This window comes from Leptodactylus fuscus, chromosome 3 (genome assembly GCF_031893055.1).
Source record: "Leptodactylus fuscus isolate aLepFus1 chromosome 3, aLepFus1.hap2, whole genome shotgun sequence".
Taxonomy (NCBI): domain Eukaryota; kingdom Metazoa; phylum Chordata; class Amphibia; order Anura; family Leptodactylidae; genus Leptodactylus; species Leptodactylus fuscus.
In genome coordinates this window covers 101,172,801-101,200,677 of record NC_134267.1, presented here as the reverse complement: position 1 = coordinate 101,200,677, position 27,877 = coordinate 101,172,801, and the positions used below count along the sequence as shown (strand labels likewise).

The following is a 27,877-nucleotide window of genomic DNA, read 5'->3' as shown; positions in this document are numbered from 1 at the left end:
TGATTTGTAGAAGGATGCTGGATAGAACAAATAGCTACTCGAAGGCAAGACTGTAATTAGATGCTCATCACAGAAGATATTGGGTGCACAAGGCTTGTTCTTAGCCTCATAAATTTGTCTCTCTTAATTTGAACACTGTTTAGTGACTCAGGGTCACAAAAAAACTCAGTAACCAGTTGTTATATATGTGTGTGTTGGATACATCATAGACAAGTGACTTCAAATAAACCAAGATTTTGCAATGGGTTTGTCAACATGCAAAATCATTTACTGTATACATTTTAGGACAAATTTATAAAATTGTCTGCAATGATCAGGGGAAACAATGAATAAACATGTCCACGCACAGTGGGTCCTCCCCCTTCCGCGTAAGAAAAGAATCTGTGGATTTATCCAAAATGGAGTTTTTTTTTTTTTTTTTTTTTTTTAATGGCACAATTCACTGATTTGGATAGAAAACTCTCAATTCTACTGTACAACACAGTACATTAGCTGATGGCAAGTCCTTGGCAAATAATGTATGTCCCATGTAGACAAATCCTAGAAGAGGTTGCCCACTTTGACCACTTATGTCAATCACAGGATTAAAAAACAAACAAACAAAAACCCCTAAAAGAAGGTGTCACCTCTGGTAAAAACACCCATTTTAACCACCATTAAAGCTGGGACACTGGGACAACTTGCAAGAGCCACATCCAGGAAGAGGATAATAGCAGGAGTGGCTGCTCATTGACTTCCATGTCTATACACCCATTTATGGGAGTCACTATCACTCCTCGATTCAGTCTCCATATGCATCAGCCTGCAGAATGGAGAACAATACTCACAAATGGGTGAGGATAACATACCAGTTATACCAGTCCTTTATAGCATATGCAATGATTATACAGTCAGTAAAAAATGGGTAAATGTCTTTAAAATACATGTGAAGTTTTATGTAGTGAAAATTCAATTTTTGACCAGTAGGTAATAAAAATGGTGACAGGCAAAGTTAGGAATGCCGTATGCCCAGGGATGTCAAACAGGTAGCCCCAGTAATTTCATTCAACAGCTAAAGTACCGAACTACAGAACAAAATGTACTTATTGCAGCAATGAAATCCCAGCTGTGCTCTTCTATTACAGCATCCTCATTCTGATTTAAATGTAAATCTAAGTGACAGTAAGGCCCTTAGCTTAGGATATCATTCGACTGTCACTTACAATCCATCTCTTTCAGATTAAGGTGGCTGTGACATATACTTTCTGGGATCATGTGTTTATTTTAGTAATCAACAGATGTCAAGGTTTACTTGCTCTGTACAAACCCGACAGAAGAAGAAACTGTATTCTCTGCAGAAGAAAATAAAATTCATTAGAATACAATGATCTATTCTGCATTCCATTCCAAAAGGTACCCTGCCAATTCACAGCCTGCAACAAGTTACTCACTATCCAAACTACTTATGTGACCATCCTTGGTGGGCCCGGTTCAAATGAATGAAGTGGCGCACACTGTACAACCAACTGCTGCACTCAAAACTGGGGTGCAGAAAACCTCAGTTCTAGAGGTGGAATCTCTGAAGATCCCAGCGGCGGAACATCCAAACCTATCTGCAGGATTGGGTTGATATGCTGCGTACTAGTAACAGACTCATTGTACCTGTCTGAACTGTACCTAAACTCTCCAAAAACTTTATTTTCTGGCAGTATTTATGACAAAGTATATTAGAACTTTTAGTAAACGATTTTGATTTGTTTCTGTATTTTCCCTTGTTTTGATCAGTGCTTGTCAATGGAGGTATAGGGACACTTAAAACCAAAGATGCGGTCACTAAAAACAAATTATATCCGGGCATTACAAACTGTAGCGTAGGGATTATGAAGAAGTTCTCATTTTCATGTGACACAGAGATCACAGGTCTACCTGTATTATTTCCAGAAATTAGATCAGTGTCAGGATTGACACGTTTATATGCAGGTGCAGCTAATACTGACTGCTTTCAACTGATAACATCTCTGGAAATAATACAGGAAGAACAGCAATCCACTGTTCTATATGGTGGTAGACAATCTCTGGAAAGAGCTGAAAAATAGGGAACTATACACGCAAGATAAATAATTTATTAACGGCAAATGCTGGCAGAAAATCAATAGCTGTTTGAAAGTTTAGATACAGTTTGACTACTTCTGTATCTCTCCTTATACCCATGATGCAGCTTCCCTTCCGGCCCAGCGGTCATGTGATCCCAGGTACTGAAGTAGTTGCAGAGTCTTAGAGGACCTAGATCAACTCTATTGTGTCGCTCAGGAGGCTGGGTTACTCCTTCACCATGTTAACACAACTGAGAGAGACTGTGCTATATTGAGAAGTAGGAGAACATAACATAGCACATTCTCCCTCAATTGTATTAACATTGTGTGTAGAGGTTCTAAATGTAGTAATACTTTATCACAATAGTCCTACCTTGCACCTAGCAAACAGAATGGCATTGCCATAAGGACGTTGAATATATCTTATGAATAACACACAGACCCTACACTTCATTTATTAAATTGAGAGTGCATTAATGGCACTTGCCTTTAAAACATAGTATAATATATCTCATTTCACCACTTGTGAACAGTCTCTTGGTATTGATACAGTGTTGGCCAAATGTATTGGCACCCCTGCAATTCTGTCAGATAATACTCATGTTCTTCCAGAAAATGATTGCAAGCACAAACTCTTTGGTATTAAGATCTTCATTTATTTTGCTTGCAATGAAAAAACACAAAAGAGAATGGAAAAAAAAAAGTCAAATCAAAACTCCAAAAATAGGCCGGACAAAAGTATTGGCACCCTCAGCCTAATACTTGGTAGCACAACCTTTAGACAAAATAACTGCGAACAACCGCTTCCGGTAACCATCAATGAGTTTCTTACAATGCTCTGCTGAAATTTTAGACCATTCTTCTTTGGCAAACTGCTCCAGGTCCCTGAGATTTGAAGGGTGCCTTCTCCAAACTGCCATCAAGAGATCTCTCCACAGGTGTTCTATGGGATTCAGGTCTGGACTCATTGCTGGCCACTTTAGAAGTCTCCAGTGCTTTCTCTCAAACCATTTTCTAGTGCCAATACTTTTGTCCACCCCTTTTTTATGTTTGATGTTGAATTATATCCAATTTGGCTTTTTGACAATTCTTTTTGTGGTTTTCCATTGAAGACAAATTACCGTATTTTTCGGACTATAAGACGCACTTTTTTTCCCCAAAATTTTTTGGGAAAAGAAGGGTGCGTCTTATAGTCTGAAGGTGGTGCCTGGCATCCGCTGTAATAGAGAGGCGGAAGTCGGCAAGTGATAGACGCCATTACAGGTGCCGGGGCCTGAGACATCGCTGCGCTCCTCTGCCCTGCATGAAGCCAGCAGCGGCAGGGGCTCCTCCGTCCCCCCGCTGCTGGCTTCATGCAGGGCAGAGGATCGTAGCGATGTCTCAGGCCCCGGCGTCTATCCCTCCCCGGCATCCGCCTCTCTAGTACAGTGGATGCCGGGTCAGTATCCGTGGCCCCTTCTCCCCCGGGGCCGGTCCCCACCGGCCCCGTACCTGTAAAGTTGCAGGCCGGCTCCTGCGCGGCAATATCGCAGGAGCCGACCTGTTCGGGTGACAGCCGGGAGCCTAATGAGGCTCCCGGGTCTGTCACTGCTATATATTAGTATTGCGGCTGGTCTCTATGACCAGCCGTAATACTAATATACAGAATGTCCCATAGACGGCAATACAGTTGTATTGCCGTCTATGGGACTTGCGATCAAGTGACCGCAGGTTCAAGCCCCGGGGGGGAATAAAATAGTAAAAAAAAAAAAAAAGCTTTAAAAATATATAATAAAAATATAAAATAAATAAAAGTTCTAAATCACCTCCTGTTTTTTTTTTTCAATACAAGGTGATCTAAGCAATAGATATCCCCCAAAATGGTATAACTAAAAATTACAGCTGGCCCCGCAAAAAAAACGCTCTATGCATCCCCGTACAGCTGCAGGGTCACCTGTCAATGTGGCCTTGCAGCTGTTGCAAAACTACAACTCCCATATATTAAATATTTTACCAGTTTTTGCTTCAAATTTTTTTTCCCCTATTTTCCTCCTCTAAAACCTAGGTGCGTCTTATAGTCCGAAAAATACGGTAAATGAAGATAATACCAAAGAATTTGTGATTGCAATCATTTTCTGAAAGAAAATGGAGTAGTATCTGACAGAATTGCAGGGGTGCATTGACCAACACTGTATAACTAGTAGACCGTTTATGCACTGTGTTCAGTATAGAACGGACATTGCTAGAGAGTTTAATTGCTTCTGATCTCTTCCCTTGTTTCTATTTTATTTTTTTATTTTGCATAATAAGTGTTAAATTTTAAGGCTCTATATTAATACACATGCATGGGAAATTGGGTTGTTTGCCAATAGGAAATTAGATAGATGTTCATTCCAACACAGGTAACCAATCGCAAGCATAACTTGAAGCTCCTGTGCCCTGGTGAAAATCTGTAAGGGGATTCCTACATTGCACTACTTAGAATAGTTTTATATATGTGGCAGAGGGACCCCCTTATGGTCCAAGGCCCAGTAGTAACTGCTCCTGCTGCACCCTATAGCTATGTCTCCGTAGACCACATGAATCATTTTACTCATACAGGCAGATTTTCTTCTGTTCTGGAGGTGCAGCCCTAAGGAACTGATGATCTAGAATTAGCTTTAATCAGCTTCTTGATAGCATTATAACATTGGTATCCCTGCTAACCCAGTGCTCACAGGATTCATAAGAGACTAGTAATCTGATGTCACCTGCCACTCGGGTGAGCTTTCACTTTTAGAATACACACAGCTTTATTTGCACATGTGCAAACTGGACATATCAGCCTACTGCCATTGGTCAGACTCTTATTTTCAAATGAAGAGCTCAACGGAAAAATGGCCTAAGTCCACATTTTGTCATATTTCAAATTATTACCTAGAAAGCTTCTTTGTACCTCGTTCTATGCATTGGGTTTACAAGGTACCTAGGATTAATGACCTAAGTCCATATATTTCAATGCAGAAGAATTTACATTCAATGGAATAATGGCCTAAGTCCAATACAAACTTACTTACTTCACTCTCGTTGGTCATTTTTTCATTGAAATCGTGACTTCCTGTCTGTTTATATTAGTGTAAAAACTTTGTCTTATTGTTTAAAAGGCTCTAAATCGACTTTTGCACATATTTAGCGCCGAAAAGGGAGGCAGGTAATTATTATTCTTCATCGTTTAATAATAGTAGTAATTAATTAATAATATTAAATAATATTTATACATGAAGCTGCAATTTTTTTAATAAATAATACAATTTATGATTAGGATTAACGGTGTTCATTAGCTGATTACATTGGATAGATATATTCCACAATAATGCCCGTTTGCTTTAGGCTAAAACTTTAAATTTCGTTTTTCTCACAATATTGATTTTTGGACTTAGGCCATTTTTCCGTTGAGCTCTTCAAATATGACATCAGAGAAGCACAGTGTTGGTGGAAATTGCTAATTGGTACGGGACAGTATATCGCTGGGAGACAGGGACTTCTAGCATCATAGATAGCTATAATGTTATGGGTCCCACTCCCAACATCAACGGCAGGCTGGTAAATCAGGTGAACACATGTACAGAGTAATATTTACAAATCTTTGCTAGGGTATATGAGGGATAAGCTACAAATGAAATACATTCAGTCAAATCTCTCCAGAACTTCTCCAAAAGATCACCTCTTTGAGAAGACCTCCTCTTTACGCAGACCCCTTATCTCTGACCAGATCAATATTTAAAGCAATTTTGGCTGGTTTTCTCAAATAAGTTTTTCTATACCTGTAAAATGTACAAACCCCCCCCCCCCCCCCAAAAAAAAAAAAAAAAAAACTTATTCCTTTAAACAAAAAAATAAATAAATTCCACAATCCATTTCTGTGCCTGGGGCAGGAAGAAAGAGTAAGTTTTCCAGCGGCTATGCAGATTACCTCTGCATTGAGCAGGGATGAATAATGACTGCATACTAGAGAGAAGTGCTCCTATAACTGGAGGCATTCCATTCTCTGACAAACCGCCATCTCCATTACTAGGTATGCATCGTATGTAAACATCATGCACAATGTATAAATTGTGTGTTTATTATTAACATGCCTTCTGCAGAATCAACAGTAGGTGGCGCCTCTGTTAACAGATTTATCCTCAGACTTGGGAGGTCATAAGGAAAGCTTTGTAATATAGATTATTTCTTGTTTGGTTGACAATTTCTCCCTGGATAGGAATGGTGCAGTCTAGAATATTTTATGGTAATACACTGAAATACAGTTTCGGAATTAAACACTTATGTTATCCATTTGTATCTTTGGCAGTTTGAAGTCAGAAGTAAGAACATTTTTAAAAAGGAAAGTTACTCAAGAGACATCTGAGAAATCTGAAAGAAGCTGTACATTGTTAAAAGCAATAGAAAAGGAATAATGGCCATACAAAGGACGATCTACAGCACTTCCTTATCTGATGACTGGCTGAAAATCAGGCAGTGTATGGGGACAGATAAGTTTCAGCTGTCATGTCGAACATATCTGTAAACTAAACATAAATCATCTCTTTTCTCATAGACTAGCGTGTTATGCTCAAGGAATCCTCATCCAGATATTAGGATTCCCATGCTCCTTAGAAAATGTCATTTTGGTGGAAATCTGCCACTTTTTTTTTTTCTTCACATTTCTATTCCAAGACCCCTGTTTATACTCCCAATATGGAAGTGTTCACACTACCATTGCTCTGAACGGTCAGAAGTTCAAAGAAAGCTGTGTTTTCTATTCCCTTTAATAGGCCAATGGATTTCAGTTGGTTTATGTGCCATTTTTCCTCAGACCCAGACTATTGTACTACTTCCATCAGAACAATGGAAAAAAAATGAATGGTAGTGTGAACAAAGCCATATTATACACAGACACATTCAAGTACCCGCAATCGACAGTTGTTTGAAGATAACCAACTATTTTACAACTGGCAGCAAGATAATCCTATAATACATTTATATTGTCCTTATGACTGGAGACCATTTACACAGAAAACTTCCACTTATTTCTGTTTATGTGGGCGTTTGGAATAAGCAACGTTTCCCCCTACAATAATAAACACCATATCAGATGTTGCTATAATTGAATCGTCAAAGAAAACAGAAAATCCATATTCATATTCATGCTTTATTATCTGTGAACATGTGCAAAACAAGCAGACCTCTACAACATTATCTAGGCAGTCTAGAAAATAAAAGCAAAATCCAATCCAATTCAATAAACACAATGGCAAGGAACAAAAGCCAACTATTGTCAGGAATGTCATTAGAAATGTCAGCAGAGGCTAAGGCCAGAAGAAACAGTCGGCTCTAGGCTCATCTGATCACCATTTCCTAACCTAAGTTACAATTTTTAAAACTGCCACAGAAAAGGGACATTCGTTTTAAAAGGAACCTGTCGAGAGGAATTAGTTTACTGTGGTAGAATTTGGCGCAAGGCCCTTTTTATGCCAAATGTGCAGCACATCCGTTCTGTGTATACCTGGCAATTTTCATCAAGTATCAGCAGAGCGTGCAGGCCTAGTTTTCTAGAATAAGTTATACAGTAAATCTATGCCAGTTCTCACCTATCGTAGATTTTTAATCGGACACACAGACACCTTGCATACGTCACAACCTTTATAAAGGCTGGCGTACAAATAGGTAAAGTTTAACAAATGTTAATAACTGCTGCTTCATATAATAATATATTTTCCCAGCATGTGTAACACCTCACAACTATACATGCGGGGAAAATAAAGCCCAGCCCTTTGTCCTGTGCCTAGTTCACACGGAGTAAAACGGTCTGCATTTTGACGCGCGAAGCCGCGTCAGAATCCGGACCAAAATGCGCCTGCCGTGGCTAGCCGCAACTGTCGCGGCTTCCAACAGTCGCGGTTTTCCACTCCGAATTAGGTCCAAATGAATGGGCCTAGTCGGGAGGGAGGTGTTGCGAGGTGGATGTCTGTGGCTGAATCAGCCACGGAATCCGCCTGAAGAATGGGCAGCTCGCTTCAATTTTATGCGAGTGGGAACACACCACTTGCGTAAAAAGGAAATGACTGGCTCCCATTGATTTCAATGGGAGGCGGTTTTTTTTGTGCCGGATTCTGACGCGGATTCCACGTAAAAATCCAACCCGTTTGACTCCGTGTGAACTAGCCCATTTCAGCATTCTTACTTCTGGATTCAGAATGAGCTTTCTGTATATAAGTATACAGGTAATGAACAATGGGTTCCAGTAAACAAATCCTGCTACACTTTGCTAGTAGAGATGAGCGAACAGTGTTCTATCGAACACATGTTCGATCGGATATCAGGGTGTTCGCCATGTTCGAATCGAATCGAACACCGCGTGGTAAAGTGCGCCAAAATTCGATTCCCCTCCCACCTTCCCTGGCGCCTTTTTTGCACCAATAACAGCGCAGGGGAGGTGGGACAGGAACTACGACACTGGGGGCATTGAAAAAAATTGGAAAAAGTCATTGGCTGCCGAAATCAGGTGACCTCCATTTTAGACGAATAGTGGATTTCAAATCCGGGTCATATGAGAATGTGAACTTTGTGACTATGAGACAGGGATAGCTGTACAGGCAGGGATAGCTAGGGATAACCTTTATTTAGGGGGGAATGTTATTAAAAATAACTTTTTGGGGCTCTATCGGGTGTGTAATTGTGATTTTTGTGAGAAACTTTTTCCCATAGGGATGCATTGGCCAGCGCTGATTGGCCGAATTCCGTACTCTGGCCAATCAGTGCTGGCCAATGCATTCTATTAGCTTGATGAAGCAGAGTGTGCACAAGGGTTCAAGCGCACCCTCGGCTCTGATGTAGCAGAGCTGAGGCTGCACAAGGGTTCAAGCGCACCCTCGGCTCTGATGTAGGAGAGCCGAGGGTGCACTTGAACCCTTGTGCACCCTCGGCTCTGCTACATCAGAGCCGAGGGTGCGCTTGAACCCTTGTGCACACTCTGCTTCATCAAGCTAATAGAATGCATTGGCCAGCGCTGATTGGCCAATGCATTCTATTAGCCCGATGAAGTAGAGCTGAATGTGTGTGCTAAGCACACACATTCAGCACTGCTTCATCACGCCAATACAATGCATTAGCCAGTGCTGATTGGCCAGAGTACGGAATTCGGCCAATCAGCGCTGGCTCTGCTGGAGGAGGCGGAGTCTAAGATCGCTCCACACCAGTCTCCATTCAGGTCCGACCTTAGACTCCGCCTCCTCCAGCAGAGCCAGCGCTGATTGGCCGAATTCCGTACTCTGGCCAATCAGCACTGGCTAATGCATTGTATTGGCGTGATGAAGCAGTGCTGAATGTGTGTGCTTAGCACACACATTCAGCTCTACTTCATCGGGCTAATAGAATGCATTGGCCAATCAGCGCTGGCCAATGCATTCTATTAGCGTGAACTGAGTTTGCACAGGGGTTCTAGTGCACCCTCGGCTCTGCTACATCAGATTGCTACATCTGATGTAGCAGTGCCGAGTGTGCATCAGATGTGTAGTTGAGCAAAACTGACTCAGCACTGCTAAGTCTCTGCATTCGCATAGGAATGCATTGGCCAGCCTTCGGCCAATCAGCGCTGGCTCTGCCGGAGGAGGCGGAGTCTAAGGTCGGACCTGAATGGAGACTGGTGTGGAGCGATCTTAGACTCCGCCTCCTCCAGCAGAGCCAGCGCTGATTGGTCGAGTTCCGTACTCTGGCCAATCAGCACTGGCCAATGCATTTCTATGGGGAAAAGTTAGCTTGCGAAAATCGCAAACTGACAGGGATTTCCATGAAATAAAGTGACTTTTATGCCCCCAGACATGCTTCCCCTGCTGTCCCAGTGTCATTCCAGGGTGTTGGTATCATTTCCTGGGGTGTCATAGTGGACTTGGTGACCCTCCAGACACGAATTTGGGTTTCCCCCTTAACGAGTTTATGTTCCCCATAGACTATAATGGGGTTCGAAACCCATTCGAACACTCGAACAGTGAGCGGCTGTTCGAATCAAATTTCGAACCTCGAACATTTTAGTGTTCGCTCATCTCTATTTGCTAGGTTTTAAAAGGACTTTGATCCAAGTACCTAACATCAACTGTTTAGTCTTAGAAACCTGTTTACACACACCTGTGGCCAAAGGCATCATAACAGCTCTATGAATATTCACGAAAGCACATTCTAATGCTTTACAAAGATTCGTATTAATAGACATGACGTTTACAGATAAGTAGAGATGAGCGAACACTAAAATGTTCGAGGTTCGAAATTCGATTCGAACAGCCGCTCACTGTTCGAGTGTTCGAATGGGTTTCGAACCCCATTATAGTCTATGGGGAACATAAACTCGTTAAGGGGGAAACCCAAATTCGTGTCTGGAGGGTCACCAAGTCCACTATGACACCCCAGGAAATGATACCAACACCCTGGAATGACACTGGGACAGCAGGGGAAGCATGTCTGGGGGCATAAAAGTCACTTTATTTCATGGAAATCCCTGTCAGTTTGCGATTTTCGCAAGCTAACTTTTCCCCATAGAAATGCATTGGCCAGTGCTGATTGGCCAGAGTACGGAACTCGACCAATCAGCGCTGGCTCTGCTGGAGGAGGCGGAGTCTAAGATAGCTCCACACCAGTCTCCATTCAGGTCCGACCTTAGACTCCGCCTCCTCCGGCAGAGCCAGCGCTGATTGGCCGAAGGCTGGCCAATGCATTCCTATGCGAATGCAGACTTAGCAGTGCTGAGTCAGTTTTGCTCAACTACACATCTGATGCACACTCGGCACTGCTACATCAGATGTAGCAATCTGATGTAGCAGAGCCGAGGGTGCACTAGAACCCCTGTGCAAACTCAGTTCACGCTAATAGAATGCATTGGCCAGCGCTGATTGGCCAATGCATTCTATTAGCCCGATGAAGTAGAGCTGAATGTGTGTGCTAAGCACACACATTCAGCACTGCTTCATCAAGCCAATACAATGCATTAGCCAGTGCTGATTGGCCAGAGTACGGAATTCGGCCAATCAGCGCTGGCCAATGCATTCTATTAGCCCGATGAAGTAGAGCTGAATGTGTGTGCTAAGCACACACATTCAGCACTGCTTCATCAAGCCAATACAATGCATTAGCCAGTGCTGATTGGCCAGAGTACGGAATTCGGCCAATCAGCGCTGGCTCTGCTGGAGGAGGCGGAGTCTAAGGTCGCTCCACACCAGTCTCCATTCAGGTCCGACCTTAGACTCCGCCTCCTCCGGCAGAGCCAGCGCTGATTGGCCGAAGGCTGGCCAATGCATTCCTATGCGAATGCAGACTTAGCAGTGCTGAGTCAGTTTTGCTCAACTACACATCTGATGCACACTCGGCACTGCTACATCAGATGTAGCAATCTGATGTAGCAGAGCCGAGGGTGCACTAGAACCCCTGTGCAAACTCAGTTCACGCTAATAGAATGCATTGGCCAGCGCTGATTGGCCAATGCATTCTGTTAGCCCGATGAAGTAGAGCTGAATGTGTGTGCTAAGCACACACATTCAGCACTGCTTCATCAAGCCAATACAATGCATTAGCCAGTGCTGATTGGCCAGAGTACGGAATTCGGCCAATCAGCGCTGGCCAATGCATTCTATTAGCCCGATGAAGTAGAGCTGAATGTGTGTGCTAAGCACACACATTCAGCACTGCTTCATCAAGCCAATACAATGCATTAGCCAGTGCTGATTGGCCAGAGTACGGAATTCGGCCAATCAGCGCTGGCTCTGCTGGAGGAGGCGGAGTCTAAGGTCGCTCCACACCAGTCTCCATTCAGGTCCGACCTTAGACTCCGCCTCCTCCGGCAGAGCCAGCGCTGATTGGCCGAAGGCTGGCCAATGCATTCCTATGCGAATGCAGACTTAGCAGTGCTGAGTCAGTTTTGCTCAACTACACATCTGATGCACACTCGGCACTGCTACATCAGATGTAGCAATCTGATGTAGCAGAGCCGAGGGTGCACTAGATCCCCTGTGCAAACTCAGTTCACGCTAATAGAATGCATTGGCCAGCGCTGATTGGCCAATGCATTCTATTAGCCCGATGAAGTAGAGCTGAATGTGTGTGCTAAGCACACACATTCAGCACTGCTTCATCAAGCCAATACAATGCATTAGCCAGTGCTGATTGGCCAGAGTACGGAATTCGGCCAATCAGCGCTGGCCAATGCATTCTATTAGCCCGATGAAGTAGAGCTGAATGTGTGTGCTAAGCACACACATTCAGCTCTACTTCATCGGGCTAATAGAATGCATTGGCCAGCGCTGATTGGCCAGAGTACGGAACTCGACCAATCAGCGCTGGCTCTGCTGGAGGAGGCGGAGTCTAAGGTCGGACCTGAATGGAGACTGGTGTGGAGCGATCTTAGACTCCGCCTCCTCCAGCAGAGCCAGCGCTGATTGGCCGAATTCCGTACTCTGGCCAATCAGCACTGGCTAATGCATTGTATTGGCGTGATGAAGCAGTGCTGAATGTGTGTGCTTAGCACACACATTCAGCTCTACTTCATCGGGCTAATAGAATGCATTGGCCAGCGCTGATTGGCCGAATTCCGTACTCTGGCCAATCAGTGCTGGCCAATGCATTCTATTAGCTTGATGAAGCAGAGTGTGCACAAGGGTTCAAGCGCACCCTCGGCTCTGATGTAGGAGAGCCGAGGGTGCACTTGAACCCTTGTGCACCCTCAGCTCTGCTACATCAGAGCCGAGGGTGCGCTTGAACCCTTGTGCACACTCTGCTTCATCAAGCTAATAGAATGCATTGGCCAGCGCTGATTGGCCAATGTATTCTATTAGCCTGATGAAGTAGAGCTGAATGTGTGTGCTAAGCACACACATTCAGCTCTACTTCATCGGGCTAATAGAATGCATTGGCCAGCGCTGATTGGCCAGAGTACGGAACTCGACCAATCAGCGCTGGCTCTGCTGGAGGAGGCGGAGTCTAAGATCGCTCCACACCAGTCTCCATTCAGGTCCGACCTTAGACTCCGCCTCCTCCAGCAGAGCCAGCGCTGATTGGCCGAATTCCGTACTCTGGCCAATCAGCACTGGCTAATGCATTGTATTGGCTTGATGAAGCAGTGCTGAATGTGTGTGCTTAGCACACACATTCAGCTCTACTTCATCGGGCTAATAGAATGCATTGGCCAATCAGCGCTGGCCAATGCATTCTATTAGCGTGAACTGAGTTTGCACAGGGGTTCTAGTGCACCCTCGGCTCTGCTACATCAGATTGCTACATCTGATGTAGCAGTGCCGAGTGTGCATCAGATGTGTAGTTGAGCAAAACTGACTCAGCACTGCTAAGTATGCATTCGCATAGGAATGCATTGGCCAGCCTTCGGCCAATCAGCGCTGGCTCTGCCGGAGGAGGCGGAGTCTAAGGTCGGACCTGAATGGAGACTGGTGTGGAGCGACCTTAGACTCCGCCTCCTCCAGCAGAGCCAGCGCTGATTGGCCGAATTCCGTACTCTGGCCAATCAGCACTGGCTAATGCATTGTATTGGCTTGATGAAGCAGTGCTGAATGTGTGTGCTTAGCACACACATTCAGCTCTACTTCATCGGGCTAATAGAATGCATTGGCCAATCAGCGCTGGCCAATGCATTCTATTAGCGTGAACTGAGTTTGCACAGGGGTTCTAGTGCACCCTCGGCTCTGCTACATCAGATTGCTACATCTGATGTAGCAGTGCCGAGTGTGCATCAGATGTGTAGTTGAGCAAAACTGACTCAGCACTGCTAAGTCTCTGCATTCGCATAGGAATGCATTGGCCAGCCTTCGGCCAATCAGCGCTGGCTCTGCCGGAGGAGGCGGAGTCTAAGGTCGGACCTGAATGGAGACTGGTGTGGAGCGATCTTAGACTCCGCCTCCTCCAGCAGAGCCAGCGCTGATTGGTCGAGTTCCGTACTCTGGCCAATCAGCGCTGGCCAATGCATTCTATTAGCCCGATGAAGTAGAGCTGAATGTGTGTGCTTAGCACACACATTCAGCTCTACTTCATCAGGCTAATAGAATACATTGGCCAATCAGCGCTGGCCAATGCATTCTATTAGCTTGATGAAGCAGAGTGTGCACAAGGGTTCAAGCGCACCCTCGGCTCTGATGTAGCAGAGCTGAGGGTGCACAAGGGTTCAAGTGCACCCTCGGCTCTCCTACATCAGAGCCGAGGGTGCGCTTGAACCCTTGTGCAGCCTCGGCTCTGCTACATCAGAGCCGAGGGTGCGCTTGAACCCTTGTGCACACTCTGCTTCATCAAGCTAATAGAATGCATTGGCCAGCACTGATTGGCCAGAGTACGGAATTCGGCCAATCAGCGCTGGCCAATGCATCCCTATGGGAAAAAGTTTATCTCACAAAAATCACAATTACACACCCGATAGAGCCCCAAAAAGTTATTTTTAATAACATTCCCCCCTAAATAAAGGTTATCCCTAGCTATCCCTGCCTGTACAGCTATCCCTGTCTCATAGTCACAAAGTTCACATTCTCATATGACCCGGATTTGAAATCCACTATTCGTCTAAAATGGAGGTCACCTGATTTCGGCAGCCAATGACTTTTTCCAATTTTTTTCAATGCCCCCAGTGTCGTAGTTCCTGTCCCACCTCCCCTGCGCTGTTATTGGTGCAAAAAAGGCGCCAGGGAAGGTGGGAGGGGAATCGAATTTTGGCGCACTTTACCACGTGGTGTTCGATTCGATTCGAACATGGCGAACACCCTGATATCCGATCGAACATGTGTTCGATAGAACACTGTTCGCTCATCTCTACAGATAAGGAGTAGAGATGAGCGAACACTAAAATGTTCGAGGTTCGAAATTCGATTCGAACAGCCGCTCACTGTTCGAGTGTTCGAATGGGTTTCGAACCCCATTATAGTCTATGGGGAACATAAACTCGTTAAGGGGGAAACCCAAATTCGTGTCTGGAGGGTCACCAAGTCCACTATGACACCCCAGGAAATGATACCAACACCCTGGAATGACACTGGGACAGCAGGGGAAGCATGTCTGGGGGCATAAAAGTCACTTTATTTCATGGAAATCCCTGTCAGTTTGCGATTTTCGCAAGCTAACTTTTCCCCATAGAAATGCATTGGCCAGTGCTGATTGGCCAGAGTACGGAACTCGACCAATCAGCGCTGGCTCTGCTGGAGGAGGCGGAGTCTAAGATCGCTCCACACCAGTCTCCATTCAGGTCCGACCTTAGACTCCGCCTCCTCCGGCAGAGCCAGCGCTGATTGGCCGAAGGCTGGCCAATGCATTCCTATGCGAATGCAGAGACTTAGCAGTGCTGAGTCAGTTTTGCTCAACTACACATCTGATGCACACTCGGCACTGCTACATCAGATGTAGCAATCTGATGTAGCAGAGCCGAGGGTGCACTAGAACCCCTGTGCAAACTCAGTTCACGCTAATAGAATGCATTGGCCAGCGCTGATTGGCCAATGCATTCTATTAGCCCGATGAAGTAGAGCTGAATGTGTGTGCTAAGCACACACATTCAGCACTGCTTCATCACGCCAATACAATGCATTAGCCAGTGCTGATTGGCCAGAGTACGGAATTCGGCCAATCAGCGCTGGCTCTGCTGGAGGAGGCGGAGTCTAAGGTCGGACCTGAATGGAGACTGGTGTGGAGCGATCTTAGACTCCGCCTCCTCCAGCAGAGCCAGCGCTGATTGGCCGAATTCCGTACTCTGGCCAATCAGCGCTGGCCAATGCATTCTATTAGCCCGATGAAGTAGAGCTGAATGTGTGTGCTAAGCACACACATTCAGCACTGCTTCATCACGCCAATACAATGCATTAGCCAGTGCTGATTGGCCAGAGTACGGAATTCGGCCAATCAGCGCTGGCTCTGCTGGAGGAGGCGGAGTCTAAGGTCGGACCTGAATGGAGACCGGTGTGGAGCGATCTTAGACTCCGCCTCCTCCAGCAGAGCCAGCGCTGATTGGCCGAATTCCGTACTCTGGCCAATCAGCACTGGCTAATGCATTGTATTGGCGTGATGAAGCAGTGCTGAATGTGTGTGCTTAGCACACACATTCAGCTCTACTTCATCGGGCTAATAGAATGCATTGGCCAATCAGCGCTGGCCAATGCATTCTATTAGCTTGATGAAGCAGAGTGTGCACAAGGGTTCAAGCGCACCCTCGGCTCTGATGTAGCAGAGCCGAGGGTGCACAAGGGTTCAAGTGCACCCTCGGCTCTCCTACATCAGAGCCGAGGGTGCGCTTGAACCCTTGTGCAGCCTCAGCTCTGCTACATCAGAGCCGAGGGTGCGCTTGAACCCTTGTGCACACTCTGCTTCATCAAGCTAATAGAATGCATTGGCCAGCACTGATTGGCCAGAGTACGGAATTCGGCCAATCAGCGCTGGCCAATGCATCCCTATGGGAAAAAGTTTATCTCACAAAAATCACAATTACACACCCGATAGAGCCCCAAAAAGTTATTTTTAATAACATTCCCCCCTAAATAAAGGTTATCCCTAGCTATCCCTGCCTGTACAGCTATCCCTGTCTCATAGTCACAAAGTTCACATTCTCATATGACCCGGATTTGAAATCCACTATTCGTCTAAAATGGAGGTCACCTGATTTCGGCAGCCAATGACTTTTTCCAATTTTTTTCAATGCCCCCAGTGTCGTAGTTCCTGTCCCACCTCCCCTGCGCTGTTATTGGTGCAAAAAAGGCGCCAGGGAAGGTGGGAGGGGAATCGAATTTTGGCGCACTTTACCACGCGGTGTTCGATTCGATTCGAACATGGCGAACACCCTGATATCCGATCGAACATGTGTTCGATAGAACACTGTTCGCTCATCTCTAATAAGGAGCCATGTATAGAAAGTAGAAGAGATGAGCTCTCCATGTATTCTGCAGACCCACACCTAATGACTTGTAAAAACAGAATCCAGATGTGTGTAATGTGCCTACATACCCTAACCATGCATGCTGCAGATATCTGTCTTGTGTTACAATCTGCCTAATCTGATCAATACTCCGACTGAAGAGATGAAACCAGCTCTGGACAATACACCTTTGCCCCAACACAGGCAGAATGTCCTTACAAGCGGTCATTTATAAATATTCTCAGGGTAAATATAATTGTGAGAAAAGCCAGAAAACATCTAGTAATAGTCACTAATGGAAAACAAATACCCAAATTATAGAACACACTTATCAGCAAACGCTGCTCATACAGAGAAGCAAGTATGAAGATTCTCGGGGACTGCACGACCGCAGACCCATGCCGCTGAAAACGCTCTTAATAACCATATATAAGGCACAAGTGTTTGCAGGCTGATCAGTCTATGAAAGCAGAGGCCCAAAGCACTTTATAGGTCACAAGTGCCCTTAGAAGTACATTAAATATTAAAAAGAAAGCCTATTAAAGATATGACGAACTGATACAGCCTCCATTTTAAGAGCCAGTAATAATGTTTGTGACCACAGTACTAAAGATCTAGTAATGTGTCATCTCCCTGGTGTCACTCACACACAATAGTATAGTAGCTCTCAACAGGTGGGTAAGCAACACATGGCTTCTACAACATTGCTTGGGCAACACAGCACATCTCTCAGATGGAAAGCTTAGACACTGCAGAATAAGAAAACAGAATTTTATTTTAGGTCTTGTGGACCCCAAGTACTATAACTTAATCTGTTAACTGTGCTGTATGTGTTTTTTTTGTTTTTGTTTTTTTTAATAGCCTCTAACTTTTAAAAAGGCTATTCAAGTCCTGCTAATCGTTTGTTAAAAGACCCCCCCACCCCCCGTTTTAATGAATTACTTTTTAAACGTATATGTAAATGAGCCCTACCATGCACCGTGGGCATTCCCATGCACACCTCACGCCATACTCTGTTCACGCCCTTCTCTGGAGTTCTTCTATGTAACTCCCTCCTCCTCCTGCTTTCGATTCACCAGCTCTGTCTCTACCCTGTTTCTGGAAAGGGACCTGTGATGACGTCACTACTGCTCTGTGACTGGCTTGTCCCTGTGATGACGTTACTACCTTCAGTCATATGTTTATCTAAAATATCAAAAATTCAGTGATAGAGCCCCTTTAAACTGACACTGGGTGGAAAATGGAGGGGGGGGGGGGAGCAATTCTAGTTTTATTTGAGTTTCATTTTGATGTGGTTACTGTGCATTAAAATGATTTCACTTTTATCTTGTGGGTTACTACACTGTTTTATTGGTTTTACACAATTTTTTTTAAACAAATTGTTATTTTTACTCAACCATTTTAATGAACTGTATAGTTCATCTCAATAATAAAAGATGTTAAAAGGGATTTTTTTTTTTTTTTTTTTTAAGTCCAAGTAGGGGGATATGAACTTGAGAACCTAAGGGCTAGTTCACACGTGGGCAAAGGGGCGGATTTTGACAGCTGATTTCGCTTCAAAATCCACCCCTTTACAATGGTGGCCTATGCAGACCGCCGGGCTTCTTTTTTCCGCTAGCAGCGGGCTGCTGCTAGCGGAGAAAAGCAGCGTCATGCCCTATCTTCAGGCGGAAGCTGCGGCGCGCTAGCGGCAGCACCCTCCTGTATCGGCCCATTCATTTGAGCCGACATAGGAGGGGAAAGCCGCGACCGCGATGGTCGCGGCAGGCGGGTTTTGACCAGAGAGAGACGCATCTCGCCGCGTCTCTCTCTGTGTCAAACCCACGCGGACGGTTCACGTGTGAACTGACCCTAAAACTTCTTTACGGTAGTGTGTTATGCTTGTCATAGTAGCACTGACAAGCACTCTCTAAAGCCCTGCTTCCGATAGCTGGGGACCTAAAGGAGTGACCAACCTCTTGTTGCAGTTGCTAGATAAAGGGTTAAACCTCTGAGAATTGCAAAGTTTTTAACCCAGGCTGCTGCAGCAGAGTGTCACTTGTTATATATATCGCTATAAATGGCACAACAACAAACCGTTTAAATTTACCCATCTTGTGAAAGGGCAAAAATCCTTGACCTTCTGTCTGAATAGTACAGTTGTGATACATCTTTTGGCCAAAGCAGTGAATATTAAAAAAAAATAAAATAAATTTGGCTGTGTTGCTTATTCTTTACACAGATGGGAATGTTAATACAGCGTATACTTCAGCTGGTATACAAAATACAGTGTATTGCCAGAAGCGGTCCATTTCTTTTTCAGCTCACAACCATTATTCGGAAATCAATACACAGTTTAAGATTTTGTCATGCTTACACAGTAGAAATGATTTAGGATTCTGAAACTGTAGATCCGAGAAGTGATTGGAAAATTAACCCAAGTGTGTGACAATGATAATGAGGTTCTGTCGTGTGCCCTTAAATCTGCCAGCTCCAAAACAAAACAGATTTTTATGCCCAGTTGAAAGCTGTTCATCCTGATTCCTACAATCAACCCTTTCGGGGAGAGCTGACATCTGTGCATGCAGCACCTGTCATGTCAGATGACAAACCATTTCCCATAAGCTTCCTCCTGTCTGTCATTCACAACACAAAAAAACTTTGACAAGGAACATTTTCTCATGTACTACAAATCACAATAACAGTCTCTCAAACAGGTCAAGATTAAAGATGTAACTTATATTTCCACTTATAACGTTAAAGCGACTATTAAAGACGCCTTACAGCTTATTTGGGTCACCCTGCCCCACCCTGTGTAATGAATAGAAACCCTAAGGGGGTGTACTTGGCTGGCCAGCCTGAAGGGATTCTGTGGGCGTTTCATCCACCATGTTATAGAGCAACCTCCTTTTGTGCTCATTTCAGAAGTCTATAGAAAAACAAGGATACCTTCTTTCTAATAAGATTAGAATTCAGCTTAAATGAGTGGTCATGAGCCCTTAGGCTGAGTTCAGAGTTTTTTGGACTGGATTTTGACGCGAAGGCCGCCTCAAAATCCGTATCCAAAAACCGCCTCCTGCGGCCAGCCGCTAGTGGATGCCAGTGCAGTGTAGGAAAAAGCCGCTGGTGGAAAAAAAGAAGTGAACAGCTCCCACTGAAGTCAATGGGAGCCGTTTTGTGTTGCCGGATTCTGCGTCAAAATCCTGTCCAAAAAACTCTGAACTCAGCCTTATGATAACAGAGAAAACACTGACAAAATGAACAGTCAGGCAGTTTTCAGATGGATTGCTACGAGAAGGGGAAAGAGCAGCTTGCACTACATCAGAATAAGTGAAAGCTGCAGAATTAAAAGCAAGCACAATTTTTAATAAAGACCCATTTAAAAATGTTTTCTAGCCAATATAATGAAATTTAATAAAAAAAATAAAATAAATGCCTTTAAGCACAACTTTTTACTATGACAAAATTACAGATCGCTAGATATTATACCAAACGGACTGACTCAATAAGGTAACATTATACTTTATTCTTCTTTTGCTTTTTTGCCATTTTCAGCATTTTGAAGCAAAGTTATTAGCTTTTGTTATTCCCAATACACATTGTTATGCATCGCTATTCTCTTGTTATTGTCATAAGTTTACCTCTTGTGAAGAGCCTCAAAACTGAACCGCTCCATCAACAGAAAACGGATTGTGCAGCAAAAGCTGTGTTTTGTAGCATATCAGAATTGTAGCATCTCAGTGAAGGGCACAGAGATCCTTCTTTCTAGAATGGGAAAGGCATCTTTCTTCCTCCAGGCCACTGTCAGATATAAGCGGAGCAGCCAAAGAGTATTGCAGAAACCCAAAATTAATATGACAGATTTCCTCCACTGATGTTTGGCCAAACAGGAGCATTTTACTGGAGGCATCTTATTGTTTGTGTACAAGGGCTGGGTTTCAGAAATGTGCAGACTGCTTAATAGTACGAAGAGCATCTTCTGTGTTGAATATTGTAGTTTGAGAACGAAGATAATGAGTGGAAAATGGCTTTGCTAGAACAAGACATGGAAAAGCTTATTCAAGCACTCCATCCTGAATAAACCCCTCCATTTATACTGAGGTTTCAGTGTCAGTGAAGGACATTGTTATACTGAAAATCCATAAATAAGCAAATTCTACAAAGCACAGTAAGAGATTAAAAGTGAGAAATATCCATCACTGGCTGTAAAGAACGCCATCAAAACAGCTACCCAACGTTAACGCACAAAGCAATGTTATGTTCCTGTAGTCATTGTAGGCCTGCATAATAGGTCCAAAGACACACTATTGCTTGGGAAAAGCAACACATCTACAGGAAAATACCTGATATGTATGGTTTGGCCCATAGAATTGTAGGCACACCTTATCAAACATGGCTGCTTTCAATACAAAGAAGCAACTTGCAATCTTATTTGTAGATCGTATTCACATGAAATGATTAAACATTTCCATGATGATATTATTTGAAGTCAGGATCACATAGACTTATCAAATGAAACACATGCAGCAATTATCACTTCGTGATAACATTTATAATATGTTCACACTGCTCTTTTAGTCAAGATGAAAAAAAATACTTCTATAAATTATTCTACGTTCACACTGGTGCTTTATTATTATGGTGCTCATTTGCTAAGGCTGGAATATAGCATGTCAGTTTTAATTAACCCATTAACTGCCGTGATCCCCAATTGAGGACTGGGTACTTTAACCCACCTACAAACGCCATCTGCCATTGAGGAATAGAAACAGGACATTCACATGCTCCAGCAGGATGTCTTCCGTGATAGGAAACCTAAACTAATCACGTGCATGCATTGCCTTAAAACATGAGGTCATTTTCACAGTCAGTTCCCATATTTATTATAAAAAAAAAAAAAAAAAAAAAAAAAAGCAGTTAATGGGTTAACAACCACGTCAAGGTGAAAAGTGCCACCTCAGTGCCAAAGCCCTGCTGCCTCCCCACTTTGAAGGCAAATGGGGAATGCAGTGGAAACTGAGGAATAACCACAATTTTTGTGGTGTGTACTAAAAATTGTGACTTGACAAGCCTTTTATAAATCAGTCCCAAAATCTTTAATATTTTAATCAAACATTGAGAAATATCCACTACAGGGCTCAGATAAAGCTTGCTACCTACAGCCACCACTAGGGAGAGCTCTGTGAATAGGAATTAATACAACTACCATTGAGTTCCGTGATAGCTGTTAACATTTTCTTACTCTTTGTTCCCCTAGTGAAGGCTGCAGGAAAATTCAATGAATTAGAGTTGGGAAGCAGAAACCGCACTGGAACCACCTCCCCCATGGGTCCTTTAGAAGCTACATACTCTGTCTATAAGGTAGGTACGCCACTGGGTGTCAGTGTAAAGCTAAGTTCACACTTATCAGCTGAAGGGTACCATTTTTGACTCCAAGATGACTAATCCAGTCATGTCCATTACCCCAACTTCCACTGTACAGAAGGAAAAAACAAAACAAAAAACAAAAAAAAACAAAACAGGATCCATCTGGATCCAGTTCTTCAATAGGATACAAAAGAAAAACTGAAGCCTACTCGATTGTCTCCTACTGTAGCCTCTTCCAATAATTAGGTTGATTGGTTACTATGGGAAACCTATGTATACCTGGTTAATTAACAGCCATATGTATAATCATAGCTGTAACAAAGAGTATTGATGGCAGACACAGAAATTGCACTTGAAATGATTCTAGACTTTGCTTTCCCAGCAAGTGTTATCCATAAATGTACGAGTCTTTACAGGATCCACATGGACATTATCTTGTGGCTGATGTGACCCTGACATTTTCCTGGAACGGATTTCAGTAATGCTTCTTGTAGATAAAATGATTTAGGCAGCATTATATAATACAGCAAATAAAATGAGTATTGTGAAAAGGTGAATAGCATTACTCAGAAAGATTATTACACATTCAAACAATTGTATACTTATGTGGGTGGACAGCCTGAATGAAGCTGCAGAAATGTTTAATTTTCATAAAGTGGAAGGCTTTTAGTTAGAACTCCGTGCACTGCTGTGTGTTGCTATTTTAATTGAGGAATATCCCTATTTTTTCTTATATACTTATTGTTAAAGATTGTGGTTACTTCCTGATATGGCACTCCTTATGGGAGTTGTCCCAAACCATCATGAGGGAATCCTGGAAAATATTCACCAATGTGCTGCCTTGGCACTGTGTATCATATATAACTTTATGCCATGCCGCTAAATTTTGCTTAGATGGTTTATAGATAGGAGAGCTTGGAATGTAAACGCAAGACTGTTAAAATAATTTTCATTAATCGTAATAAAGGTAAAATATTCAATTATACTTTGAGTGTGTGTGTGTGTGTGTGTGTGTGTGTGTGTGTGTGTGTGTGTGTGTGTGTGTATGTATGTATGTATGTATATATATGTGCTTGTATGTATGTATATGTGTATATATATATATATATATATATATATATATATATACATATACACACACACATACACACACGCACACATATATACACACACACTCCAAGTATAATTGAGTATATATTATAAGTATTATCTATCTATCTATCTATCTATCTATCTATCTATCTATCTATCTATCTATCCACACACACACACCCCCCAAAACATAACCTGACTCAGCAGGTGGGTACAAATCCTAAAGATCCGGCATATGATCCAAGGTTAGTAATGCAAAAGATGGACAGCACTCCACAAATGGATGAAGATTTATTCTATTGCAATGTTTTAGTCCTTAACTGTGTTCCTTTCTCAGGCTTCAGAAAGGTCCTGTAGTCTATGTTAAATCATGGATGAGTCACCAGTTGAAGATCGTTGAGGGTCCCTGGACCCCTGCCTATCAGCTATTTCCCATGGCAGCGATTCTCTTAGACTTAATTGTATATTCTTTTCCCAGAAACCTTTGTAGGACATGCATGGTGTAAGATGTCGCTGCACACCATGAGGTGATGTCTCCTTAATGAGACATAGTATCCCGTCTGACATGATGTAACTTCTCCTTCAGCCGGCATCTTTAAGGGAAGGGATTATGTATTTATCTCTCACTAAAGTGGCATAGAAATCAAAGCCAGGAAACTCCCAACTGGATGGAAAAGTGAAATGAACAAAAGCCCTTACCTCTTCTCCAGAAAGATAATAGGCCGACAACAGGCCACCAACAAAACGAATATTTACTTCAAAGACTGACACTTCAGCATTCTGCAAAAAGAGAAAAGCAATAAATGTCACCAAAATATACAAGGTTTATTATTAGTGTAAAGAAAGTGGATGATAACAGAAAACTTAACAGTATTAGGAATATAAACATGTAGAATGGTACCAATCATAAATGGCTATCATCAATACAATACATGGCTTTCTAGGGTCAGTATTGTAGCAGATGTGCCCAATACTACAGCTTACTGCCACCAAATCAGTAGTGGGCTGCAATACCAGGTACAACAAGCAGCAAAATGTATAGTGCTATGCCTCTATCGGGGAGCATTAGTCCAAGCCTTGCTCAGTCCAAAAGCTGCTAACATTTTCTGTTTTTCCTGTAATATTTTATATCACGGCCCTGAACGTTGTATACTTATAGAAACGATGACGTCTAGATACATTTTGTATGGAAATACACTTTAAAGAGGTCAGTACATTTTCTCTAGTTTTTGTTTGAGAAAGCAGTTATTACAGGCTCAGAAGATGGATTCGTGTTTGCTAAATGCATTTTAGTCAAAAATATACACATTTATTTAACAGGTAGTCTATTTTAGCATTCGCAGCTTTTGTGCAGTGTTTTGTGCCGTGTTAATTTTCACTTTAATTTGGAAAATGCCAGCATACAAAGTCTTTACAATAATTAAAAATGTATGACCACAAATTGTCATTTTACTATAATCCTAAAAGCTTTTCTTCTTAAAATTAGAGATAAATTGGGAGGATAATCCAAATACAGAGTTAATTGAAATCTATTGAAGATTAACAAACCGAATACAAAGCTTTGGTGCTACTTCTGTAGCCTTAAAATGGACATGAACGTCTTTAAAGAGATAACTCGGCAAATAACTATCACTTAACAAATCTTACAATGAAACGCGAAAAGGCTGAAACACAATTACCTAAGAAGAGACAAGTTTGATTTTGGTACAACTGCTTGGCACGATAATGAAAATATACTTTGAATTACAAAGACATGAAATATTAATGTGTTCTAATTAAAATATGCACATATCAATTTACACTGTATTTCCGTACAAAATCGCTCTTGAAAGTAAATTATATTTAAATAAGAAGAAAGTTACAGTGTAAAACAAGATTAAGAGATAAAAAGAACAAACAGCGGTTATTACTGGAGAACCATGTCCGTTTGCAGAGCCTAAAATGGTATAGTATATACTATGACTATGGGGCTCATTGCCCCGAAACACATAAGTGGTTTCTTGCACTTCTACCTTGGAGTTTTTTTTTTCCCCTTTTTATGGACTAATTAAAAAAGTTTTATTTTACTTCATGACTCGTCTGGTTGCTGGAATATCAAGAAATTCTTGGGATTTATTAGTACCTCATGCCAAAGAGGTTTGATATCCGTGCATTGAGAGTCTGCCAAAGGCAACATCTGCAAGGAGTTGGAATGTTCTCCCAGTGTTTGGTGTGTGGGAAGAAGCAGGAGTACCCGGAGGAAACCCACGCAAAGACATACTGATAGGGACTGTAGATTGTGAGCCCTATTTGGGACAGTGACTGACAAGATCTGTAAAGTGCTGCGGAATATGATGGCGCTATAAGCGCATAATAAATAAATAATAATCGAGAGTCAGAAGTAGACTCTGCCTGGAGACTTGGGACTTGTGAGTGGGTTGTGTATACTTGTCATTTCTTGTAGTATAGTATTAGTATAGAATAGTATTAGTATAATGGTTGGGCGGCTAATTGTTGTATGGGAGCAACAATAAAGACAAGTTACTTAGTCAAGGCAAATGAACTGTCAAATCAAGACACAGGGGTTTATGTAGGAGAGTCTGATCACTTGCAGCAATAGGGACTGCCCACTGGCTGTTAAAGCGTACCTGTCATTTCATTTGACTTTTTAAGATAAAGTGTGTGCGTGCGTGTATGTACACACACAAACATGTACAGTAAGGCTACATTCAGATAAGAGGTGCAAAACCACCATGAAAAACATCCATTTATCACAGCGTCTTTCACCCAAAGTGCTCCCATTTTTCACGGATCCCCCATACACTACAGTGCATGCAGGGGTCCTTGAAAACTCAAAAATATAATATGATCCATTAAGCAGCTGTGTGAATGTAGCTTAAAGGGATTCTATCATTAGAATTTTTTTTTTTTTTAAAGACTAACATAGGAATAGCCTTAAGAAAGGCTATTTTTCCCCTACCTTTAGTTTAGAAGTCTTCTCCGTGATGCCGTTCGGTAGATATCCTTCCATTGTTCTTCAGTATGCAAATGATTTCTCACAGCACTCTGGACGGTTCCCAGCACTCGTACTGGGGCATCCCCTGTACTGCAAGAAAACTCTTCAGCGCTGCCTCAATCTTCTTCTGGCACGTCTCTCCACCATGTCCTCTGCTATGATTATTCTTCCGACTGTTTCTTCTGGATTTACACAATCACAGTTGGTTCTGCCATCGGGCAGATGTCTGCGGCCATTTTCTTGTGACCGCTTACATGAGTGTACTGCATGCATAGTACACTCATGTAAGCAGCCAGTAGAAAATGGCTGAAGACGTCTGCTGATAGCAGAGCAGACTGCGCATGCGTGACGTTTAAATCCAGAAGAAACCGTTGGAAGAAGAATCATCACAGAGGACGTAGTGGAGAGGCATGCCAGTAGAAGATGAAGGCGGTGCTGGAGAGTTTTCTCGCAGCACAGAGGACGCCTCCAGAACTGTTTGAACACTGGGCTACGAGAAAACATTTGCATACAGAAGAAAACCGGGATATCTACCAAAGCGCGATGCGGAGAAGACTTCTAAAGGTAGGACAAGAATAACCTTTCTTAAGGCTATTCCTACATGTAAGTCTTCAAAAATGGGATTCTATAATCCCTTTGACACCATTTATTGTCATGGATTTATAAACTGAATTATTTAGCAGTCAAGGAGTCATACATACTCAAAACCAGCGTACATGAGCCCTTAACCTAAACAGTCCATAATAAAAACTAACATTAATGAGAGCAAACATTTTCCAAACTTTCGTATAATATCCTTATGCAAGTTCATTTATAGAGTAGAACAGATTTTAAAAAGCAAAACATTTTCAAGAAGAAAAACTTAAAATTGAAGCCTTTGATTTAGAAACGCTCAATGTTATAATTTAACAGTGTTTATTCTGCCTAAAGTGTATTCTAAGCTCTTAGCTTGAAGCTATTGAGGTGCCACAAGCACAACAACACTCCCATTGGTACAGCTTCAAAGAACTATCCTACTTTGCTCACCTAGTCTTTAGGGAATATGGAAATCAAACCTAGATGAACAGAGGATTTCAATCAAGCCCTTGGCTTAAGCATACCATAGCACTGAAAGACGACAAGGCAACTCACATTGGAGGAGAAAATTAAAATGTAGCAGAGATACTGAAGTTTTACATAACCGTATGTTACTTGACACTGCTGTAAGGTCTGTTCACACTAGCATCACAAACTCAGTCCAAAATAAAGTCCTATCCACAAGATGGAGTAGTTTTACAATGGGTTGTACAGAAGATGCCAAAATGGCATGTATTTCTGGTTTTATTAAAGCTGCCATCTCCTTTTGAGCAAAAAGCACAGGTAAGATTTACCAGAATGGTGGCCGACTAGCATTATGGGCAGATCAATGCAGAGGGAAGACAGAACAGCAAGTCTGCAAGGTAATCTCTAGAGAGGTTACTGCACCTTGGGTGACGCATATGTGTATGGCATCTAAATCTG

The 27,877-nt window shown here is 42.8% G+C and overlaps 1 protein-coding gene across 1 annotated transcript in view; it reads right to left on the bottom strand.

The window, feature by feature from the left end:
- The window catches only part of MAN1A1 (mannosidase alpha class 1A member 1), a 152,538-nt gene that overhangs the window by 62,309 nt on the left and 62,352 nt on the right, over window positions 1-27,877 (bottom strand). The window contains exon 4 of the mRNA XM_075268055.1: window positions 24,082-24,162. Coding sequence (XP_075124156.1) covers window positions 24,082-24,162 — 81 coding nt within the window. The remainder of the gene's footprint in view (window positions 1-24,081; window positions 24,163-27,877) is intronic.